The 10,213-nt window shown below is 33.4% G+C and overlaps 1 protein-coding gene across 1 annotated transcript; it reads right to left on the bottom strand.

The window, feature by feature from the left end:
* Positions 1-1,821: 1,821 nt before the first annotated feature.
* On the bottom strand, positions 1,822-2,763 carry LOC143391771 (olfactory receptor 8K3-like). The gene has a single exon (XM_076844522.2). The coding sequence runs from the start codon at positions 2,761-2,763 to the stop codon at positions 1,822-1,824; it is 942 nt and encodes a 313-aa protein (XP_076700637.2).
* Positions 2,764-10,213: the final 7,450 nt, after the last annotated feature.

The following is a 10,213-nucleotide window of genomic DNA, read 5'->3' as shown; positions in this document are numbered from 1 at the left end:
ATTCCATGAAAAACTTTCTGAAATAACTTTTAAAAATATATGTAATAATGAAAAAGATACTAACATTGAAAATGAGAACATACATTCATTCATTAAAACATTACGTATTAGCTTATTATTGTTATGTTTTTGTTTATCATTTGAGGATATCCCTATGAAAATTATTTTAGAAGTGCTATATTTAGTTATGTTTATTGACTTCTTTTAAATTTAGATATTAGAAGCTCTTACCTTTATCTATTATAAAAGTTGTAATTTTCTGTGAAGTTAATTTGGTGTAACATAAAATAACTAATAAAGTTGATAATACACATTAATTCTAAAGTTATCACAATCTTGTGTCCACTAACAAACTATACTAGCATTTAATCTGACCTCTGTTCAACTTCTAATTTCTAGGCAATTCCAACACTTTATATATACATATATGAGTAAATAAAAAGCTAACAAATAGGTATATTTTATTGTCAAAAGAAAGAAAAAATGAAATATGTAAACTCTGCAGTAATGTTTATTTCCACATGATAATATTTGTATGCTTTTAGTTCTCCAATTAATTATTTTTAAACATATGTTTAGATACATAGATAATTTTTTTTCTCAAATGTGCGTGTAAATTAGAAACACATCAATTATTTTATGACACAAATAAACTTCCATGAAAGTTAAATAAAAATAAAATAAAGAAAACATGAAGTAATTTAGGGAGGGTTGTACATGAAATGTGCCAAGGCACCAAAAAAAGTGTTTGTGTATACACAAAACACATTACATTCTCCCTGCAAATTAGCACAACTCATGTCATGCGTTTTTTTCTTTTCAGTTCTTTCAAGTCATATTATCAAATTTATGCAAAAAATGTATACTAATAAAAAGATCTGATACCTTCTTTGGGACCAAATATGAGGGAAAGCAGTCACTGAAAGAGGAGCAAGAGACCTGCTTAATCACACAGCATGAAACTTGTCAAGAATAAAATAAAATACAGGCTGCTTTAAACAAGAATCATTGTGTTCATTTGGAGAGGTGAGGACAAGAAACCATTTGTTAGACAAATATAGGCAGTTAAAATGTAAAAGAGAAAGAAGCTTCTATAGTAAAACTTCATATGGTCTCTTATTTGGTATATTCACCAGTCTCTATAAAGGACTAGATTACATGAAAATTTTTTTAGCAGAACTATGATTTTCTGAATAGGATCATGAGTTAAGTAAATAGTCTCTTTTGAGCTCATACACAAAACAAAGGCCACCAATGAGGAAAACCAGAAGCCCAGGAGCCCCAGGTGAAAGAGGGGCTCAGAGCACATGATCTGACTCAGTCATTTCAATCACTGTACTACACTGAGCTCCTGATGACACATACTGTTGGATTTTAACACAACCCATGGATGTATATGAAACTTAAAACACAGGGATTATGCTTGCACAACCAGAGAAACACACAAGCACATTCACAGTCATCAGAAGTTTATTACTATAGTTGTGGCTAAAAAAAATTAACTCATTTTTCGTATTTACCATTCTTTCTCATTCCAATGCAGCATCAAACTCTGACACTTGCTTGTGAAGTCTATAGGTCTTAAATTCCCATTCTACTTTATTATACAATTTATTCAATTTTTTAAAATTCATCTTTCCCCATTCAGAAAAGAAGATCTTGCTGTTTTGTTCACTAATATATTTTAAGCATTTAGAAATTTTACTGTTACTACAGTAAAATTAATTATTTGAATATGTGTTGTTTGCTAAACATGCTGGGGAAAAACTGACTGGCTTCATAATCAAACCACATTCATAGAACTCATATTCTATGTAATCTTTAAGAAAAGATGCTGCATATCTTTTTCCATGTGCCTTGTAGAGCAAACTTGACATCTTTGTTCCTCAAGCTGTAGATCAAGGGATTCAACATGGGGATAACCAGTGTGTAAAATATGGAAGCCACTTTATCAGTGTCCAAAGAATGACTGGACTTGGGCTGGACATACATAAATATCAAAGTCCCATAGAACACTATGACCACTGTCAGGTGGGATCCACAGGTGGAGAATGCCTTGCGCCTGCCCTCAGCAGACTTCATCCTGAGAATGGCTAGGAGGATGAGCAGGTAGGACACTAGGACGATCAGAAGAGAGGACATCAAATCAAAAGCTGCAAAGATCATAATTGTCAATTCTACATCATGAGTGTCTGAACACAGCAAAGATATCAAAGGCATACAGTCACAGTAGAAATGATTAATGACATTGTAGCCACAGAAGGATAAGGTAAAAATCTTTATGGTGACTGTAAGTGACATAAATATACAATAGAGATAGGGGATTGCCACCAGCAACTGACATAACCTGTTTGACATGATGACAGTGTAGAGGAGAGGGTTACAGATGGCTACATAGCGATCATAGGCCATTGCAGACAGAATAAATAATTCACTTCCAATGAAGAAGAGAAAGAAAGCTAGCTGTATAGCACAAAAATAATAGGAAATTGTATTTTGATCCACAACAAAATTTAATAACATTTTTGGGCCCACAACTGTAGAGTATCCAAAATCAGTGAGAGCCAGGTTTCTAAGAAAAAAGTACATGGGTGTTTGAAGTCTGGAGTCCACCTTGGTGAGGATGATCATGCCCAAGTTGCCCAGCACTGACACCACACAGATGATGAGAAATAGCCCAAATAATGGAGCTTGAAACTCAGGGCGATTTGTGATGCCCATCAGAATGAACTCATGCACTACAGTGAGATTGTGTTTCTCCATCCAATTTCATTAAAAAACCTGTTTCAGATAAAGCATCAGTGCAATTAATGGATTTCAAATATTATTACTTGACAAATATTCATTATGGAAGGCTGGTGTAAATAAGATATATTCAAACTTTCCTAACAGTAAATTTGAATTTATATACATATTTACATGAACAAATACATAGAAATGAATGATCAATAGTACTACTCTAGTGTGATTCTACTCACAAAAGAAACCTATTAATTGTAGTTATATTTCAGTATAACTGAAATGATTAGAGGCCAGTTAAGCTGCTAAACATTCAACTCTGTCCAATGTCCAGGCTAAACAATATTCAAATCAGTTACTTTCTTCCAAGGATGATTAAACCCTGATTCATAGAGAGATGTACATATATACAGATAGATATGTAAAGCAAAATAGGAAAATAATCTAAAGTTTTCTATTTTTTTGTGTTAGATAAATGTACAATTATTATTTTTAACTTTTCTATTTTCATATACTTAATTACACTCACAATCACATTTAATAATTGCATTCAATAATATCAGATAATGCACAGTATAATTACAAAATAAGGATTTCTAAAGACAAAAAATCTAAGATTTTATACAACTCCCTATATTACAAGGTACTAAATAATTTTCTTGAAAGATAAGGTGGTAGAGGTAATCCTATTAACTCAGTGGCTGATGTTAGATGTATGAATAGACAATGAACTATTATTTCAGATTATTTATATTTCTTATATTCAAAACTATTATAAAAATAATATATAATGCTATCACAATAGAAATTAATGTAACATATTATTCTTCCCCTGTGATATTTTCATTATAAATGAAATATACTTACTTGTGTGTAACAAATTAGATTCACTTTATTATGCCACAACATGGGAGAATATGAAGAAAATATGAACAAATTTGAAGAGAGTTTATTTCATTGATGCTCTACAATGAAGGCTTACATAATCTTCGGATATGATGATGCTATGCTTTAAAGTAAAAGGTTCAAATACGTTTATAATAAACTTTAAAATGTTCTACATTGCACATTTTTTATTATATAGCACCATTTAGACAAAATAAACTATAATAAGGATAAGTTAAACATAGATATTTGGGTATGTTTTATAGCACTCTGTATATAAAACAGCAATAATTTCTTCCAAATGTAATGTAGCACAGTTTGCAGATGTATGTGTGCATAATAAAATACAATGTATCTGAACATCCCCAATAACCCAGAAAATTAGAAGATGTGCTATAGCAGCAGGCATAGGGCAGGTACATCTTTATTTTGAAGTAAAAACAGTGAAGGAACATTTTTCTTTCATAAAAAAAGGAAAGAGAAATGACCAACTTTGTAGTGAAAATTTTAGTGACAGGCACTTGTACATGAGATATAAATTAGCAATTTTCCAGTGGTCAAATATAGCTTTCTACATGTAATTTGCACTTACCTCAAACAAAATATTTCTTACATAGTTGTGGCTGATGATATCCCCCTAAATTAATTTAATAAACTGCATCAGTTTGTTAAAGAAATACCTTCAATAAAGGAACAGGAAATAAATTGAACTATTTTATTTTGTTTTGTTTAGCAATCATGAAATACTACAATATAACATGCATATGATCAGTTTTAATTAATATTCCTGTAAGATAATATTATGTTAATTAGCTTGGTTGAATCATTTCACCTTATATTAAAGAGTCATAGTGCCATTTTATATCCACATATGTATATAACTATTAACAATAAAAAGTGAAAAAATAGAATGTTTTGTGTTCATCAGTTTTTTGGTTCTATGAAAAGAACCAAACTACTTTCTCATAGTTTTCTCATCTTTACTGAATAATCAATTTTACTTTTAAGCTTATACTCTGAGAAAAATTTAGTAAAATCTCACTGCAAAATATGGAAAATTTTGCTATTTCTGTAAAACCAGGTATCCTGGTATATTAAAAAAAAATGCTTTTTCTATCTCATTGTGAAACAGTAACTCCTATCTCTAAGAAAGAGATCTGGAATGAATCACATTCATGTATTTAATTACATAATTTTAAATGTTAATTTATATTACAAATGGTCACAAAAAAAAGCACAGAGATATTAAATGCCTAAATATTTGGGAGGAAAAAAAATGTGGGTATTGATCTCTGTTTTTTTAATTTATTCCATTACAATGTCTTTGAATTTATATTTTATCTCCTGTCACTTTTGCTTTTACATGGACAATTTAATTATTAAATTAAAAACATGGACAATTTAATTATTTTATAAACACACAGCTTGTGGGTTTTAAGATACATATGAGCTTTTAACCTCTCAGGCGCCAATATTCTAAAGTTAAGATGAGGGAAAACAGAGAGAGATTGTATTGCTCTGAGGTATTACAGAGCTGTTGAAAACACAGAAACTGAATCAGAAATGGTCACTTAAAAAAGAGGGCAATGCCATAACAAAGTTTATCTACTTCAGTAGGTACTGCTAACATATGTGAAAACTTCTGTCTTTGTTACCTCCACTGAAGCCTCTCTCTCTTTGATTCTCTGATGTGTTTCTGAACATTGCATTATAGAAGAGAATTTATGGATTTTTTTTCATCATTTGATACTCTCCCTCAGGAGATGCCAAGGAACTAGTAGAGTATCCCTAAAGCATTTGAGAACTTAATGAAAGGCCTGGAGTTTGTCCATTAATTGCCAGGGGAAATTTATATTCAATATTTATTTATTTATGATAGGATTCAGCAAATCCACTTTTGAATTTTGTGCAGAATATTTGAAATTAGGATTTTAAAGAAATGCCTGTACCCTCTTGTTCTTTTTAACATAATTTGAACTAGACAAGATGTGGAAAAAATCTAATACCTATTTGTACATTAATGGATTTGTAAAATGTGGTATAAACACGTGTGGAATATGAATTAGCCTTAAGAATGTAAAAAGACAAGTACCCATGCTCTCCTTTACATAGAGTATGGAAAATCATCAAACTTATGGAATCAGGTATTGGCATGGTGATAACCAAATGCTGAGAGTTTAGAGAAATGAGGAAAGTCTCATAAATAGACATGAAGTCTTAATTATACTAAATAAAAAAATAAAGACAACTGTTTTAAGAACAGTACTGTTTTCTACTTTGAAATTGTTAAGAGTCTAGATGTGATGTTAAGCACAGCACATTTTTTTTTTTCAAAAGGAAATGTAGTTTCAACACATACCATGGCAGGTATGAATCTAGAATACATTAATTCAAAGGAGACAGGAAACAAAGGTTACCTTTACCAAAAATATTTTCTAAAATATATGCAGAATAGAAAAATGTGTAGAAATGGAAAACAGCTCAGGAGGACCTGAAGAAGTGAAAATGAGGAGAGGTAACCAAATGGGTACTACATAGTGATAAGTGCATCAATTAGTAACAAATATTCAAAGGATTCATAATTATAAAGAATAAATCAATATGAGTGTTAGAGGTTGAATATTACAGGATCAACTTCTAAAATTAGTGTAAATCTACTTCTATGAATGCAATCTCAATAGCATTTGGAAAACTAAATATCTTGGGCGTTTTTTATGGATGAAGTACTAATTTCAAAAAGATGAGAGAAATTATAGCATTCCTCTATTGAGCATGTGCTGAAAGATGAACTTTTACTTTTTTCTTCTTTTAATAATAAAGTCCTCATTCTATTTATAAATTAAATTGTTCATTTCCTTTGAGTTTATGTAGTTATGTAGTTACTTATATAACTTCAATATTAATTGCATTTTACATGTGTGTTTTTAAATGTGTTCTCCTGTTTTGTAGCTTGCCTTTCACTTTGCTGATCATTTTTCTTTGCTTTGCAGAGGATTTTTAGTTACATGTAATGATATTTGTGTGATTTTGTTTCTTTCACTTGGCTTTGGAGTTATATCCTTTTACAGCTTTGCCAAAGCTGTCCTGATGCTTTCTCTTCACAATATGTTGTTGGGATTAACTTTTAGGTAATTTATAATATTTAATCGATCTGAGTTGGTTTTTGCATATGGTGCAAAGCTGGGGTCTACTTTCATTTGTTCTCACACATGCATTCAGTTTTCCTAGCATGATATATTTAATCGACCATCTTTCTCCATTTGTATTTTTGGCACCCATTTATAAATCCGTTGATATAATATGGGATTGCTTCTCTGTTTCGTTTCATTGGTTTACTTGTCTGTCTTCAAGCCATTTCCATAGTTTGCAGTTAATGTAGCTCTGTAACTTGTTTGCAATCCGGGAGTTTGATTCCTGTAGCTTTATTCTTGAAAATCACTTTGGCAATCAATGTGTGGAATTGCTTTTGGTATGTGTATTGGGCTCTAGTACTCAAAATGTCTCCTTTGTGCCAGTCCCACAAGTTTTTAAACGGTTTTATTATTAAAGTGAAATTCATCTTAACTCATACATAAAATAATACAAAATAATGAGGTTCTACATGATGTTTCTATATGTGTATGCATTGGGTAATGTTTAAATCAGTTGAAACAAGTTTATCCTCTTCAACACATCATTTCTTCATGGCAAAGTGTTCAAAATCATTTCTTCTGGATTTTTGAAACATGTAGCAAACTACTGCTTACCTACACCATCCTACTGTAAAATAGCCCAACAGAAAATCTTAGGCGTGGCTAATGGTAATTTAGTGCACATTGATCAACATTTCCTCAGTGTCCCACCCTTTCTTCTGACCTCTGGGAACCACCAGTCTACTATAAACTTTTATAAGATTAGTTTTTTTAAAAAAAATTGTAGTTGTATATGGATAAAATATCTCTATTTTATTTATTTTTCTTTCTGTGGTGCTGGGGATTGAACCCAGAGCCTCATATGAGCTAGGCAAGCACTCTACCACTGAGCTACCACTCTAGCCCCTAAGATTAAACTTTTTACATGCCACACATGTGTGAAAAAATGTAACGCTCAACTTTATGTGCCTGGCTTATTTCAGTCACCAGTTTCATCCATGTTATCACAGATGCCAGGATTTCATTCCTTTTGAGGTTACACATCATCCATTGTGTATATGCACATTTCTCTGCACATTCACCAGTAGATGGATCCTCAGGCTGCCTCCCATTGGTGACTGTTGGAAATAATGCTGCACTGAACCAGGGAGTGCAGATGTGTTGTTGCCAATATACTAATTTCATTTCTTTGAATATGAATCTAGCTGTGTGATTGCTAGAACATGCGGTAGAGCTATCATTAATTTTTTGAGGAACCTCCCTAGTTTTGCATACTGGTTGTACTAATTGACATTCCCACCAGCACAGTTCAAGGTTCCCTTTCCCCTACATGCTTGCCTGCACTTGCTACCTTTTGTCTTTTGGATAACAGTCATCCTTACTGTGATAATGTGACATCTCCTTGTGGTTTGGACTTCAATTTCCCTGTTGGTTAGTGATGTTTACCATTTTTTTCTGTCATCTGTTCTTCACTTGTGTACCTTCTTTTAAGAAATGTTGATTCAGATCTATCCTCTATTTTATTATTTGGGTTATTTTTGTTTTAAGTATCATTTGAAACTTTTTATGCATTCTGGACATTAATCTTTAATATATACACAGCAAATAGTTTCTTCCATTCTTTGTGTTGGGTCTTTACTTTGAAGATATTTTCCCCTGAAAACAGGAGCTTTTAGTTCAGTGTAATAAATTTGATTACTTATGCTTTCAAATTGTGCTTTTCAAGTCTCCAGAAAATTCTTGTCCATTTCAATATTTTGAAGAATTTTTTTTCAGTTTTCTTCTGGAAGTTTCATGTTTTGAGGTTTTTGATGTATGTCTTTAATCCATTTTGAGTTGATTTTTGTAGCTGTTGATAGAGGGCTAGTTTCATTGTTCAGCATGTGATTGTTCATGTTCTAAGCATTGTTTATTGAAAAGACTTCTCTTCTCTAGTGCATGTCCATTATGGTTTGGATATGTGGTGTCCCCTAAAAACTCTTAGGTAAGACAACACAAGAATATTCAGAAGTGAAGTGAGTAGATTATGATAGTGGCCCGCCCACGTCCTATGCGAGCAGTGGAAATGGGGATCCCCTTGGTGAAATGGGCTGGCTGAGAAATGAAAGCTAAGAGAAATAAAATGATGAAAACCACAGAAAGTAGTTTCAAAAGCAGGGGTAGGACGGGCAAGCTGATCAGGTAGATTGAGTTTCTGGCAGGGAACGCACCTGCTTTATTTATATCAGGAAACATCAAAGAGATTCTGTAAAATTTTTTTTTTTCCTAAGAAAGGTTAAAAGTGGGCTGTTCAGTTCCTAAAGGGTTATGCCTATCTCCAGAACTACTATGAGGCATCTTCCTAGCAGAGGGGAGAGAATAGGTCACGTGCATTGGGCAATCTTTTGCTGTGGGAGAACCCAGGCCTATCTCTCCTTGGTTTCCATGCAGAGAAGATCCTCATGTATTTCATGGATGGTTTCCCCCAATAGTGTAACCTATCAGTGGATTAATCTACTGATATGGATTAACTGGGTGCTAACTGTATGCAAATAAGATATGGAGGAGATAGGTAACTGGGGGTGTGACTTTGGGGTTTATATTTTGTCCCTGGTGAACAAAGCTCTCTGTTTCTGGCTTACCGTGTCCAGCGCTGCTTTCCTTTACCATGCCCTTCCACCAGGATGTTCTGTCTCACCTTGGGCCCAGAGCTATGGAGTCTGTCAACTTTTTCTCCTCTAAATTGTTCTAGGTCCTTTGGTCACAGTGTTGAAAAGTTGACTAACACAACAAGGTTAGAAGACAAGGTTAGAAAAGTCCATTGTCCAGCAAGACTGGTGCTAAGCTGGGACACAAGTGATCCTCATAGTCCAGACAGCCTTTATGGATATGGGCCTGACCTATTCTAAGTCTGGCAAGGATCAGGCAAAACTTGAGTGTGACTCATAAGCATGTAGGTCTCCACCTGATGCCAAGGCTGTTCTTAGATTTCATCTTTGAGCTCTGGCTTAGATACAGGGCCTTTTGTTTCTGGCTCATGCTGGTTGTCATTGCAGTGGGCATGGTCCTAAGCTCTACAACAAAGTCTTTTGGTTCCGTTTATTCTCAGATCCTAAGTGAGTAGAATCTTGTTCCCTACATTGATGCCTAAGGTTAGTGGAGGATGATGGAAGTCTCTTTGCAGATCGGATAATGCTGTTCCAGTAGGTATAGATCAAAGTGCTCTACTGAGGACTAGGATTCAACATGGCAGTCTTGATACTGGAGGTCAAGTCTAAGGTCTGAATTTTATTCCTTTTGCCTCTCCCTAGTGAAAGGTAGCTCTTTCCTCACTGCACTACTGGGGAAATTGGAAGAAGGCTACTCTTTCTTTGCTGTCTTCTTTAACTTCCTTTCATTATACTAAAACCAAGCTCCATGTTCCCTCCTGTGGCTTCCTTAGATCTTGTGATGATAGTTTGTTGCTTCAATATTAACTA

The sequence above is a fragment of the Callospermophilus lateralis genome, chromosome 2 (genome assembly GCF_048772815.1).
Source record: "Callospermophilus lateralis isolate mCalLat2 chromosome 2, mCalLat2.hap1, whole genome shotgun sequence".
Classification (NCBI taxonomy): Eukaryota; Metazoa; Chordata; class Mammalia; order Rodentia; family Sciuridae; genus Callospermophilus; species Callospermophilus lateralis.
This window is presented reverse-complemented; position numbering and strand designations above follow the sequence as displayed.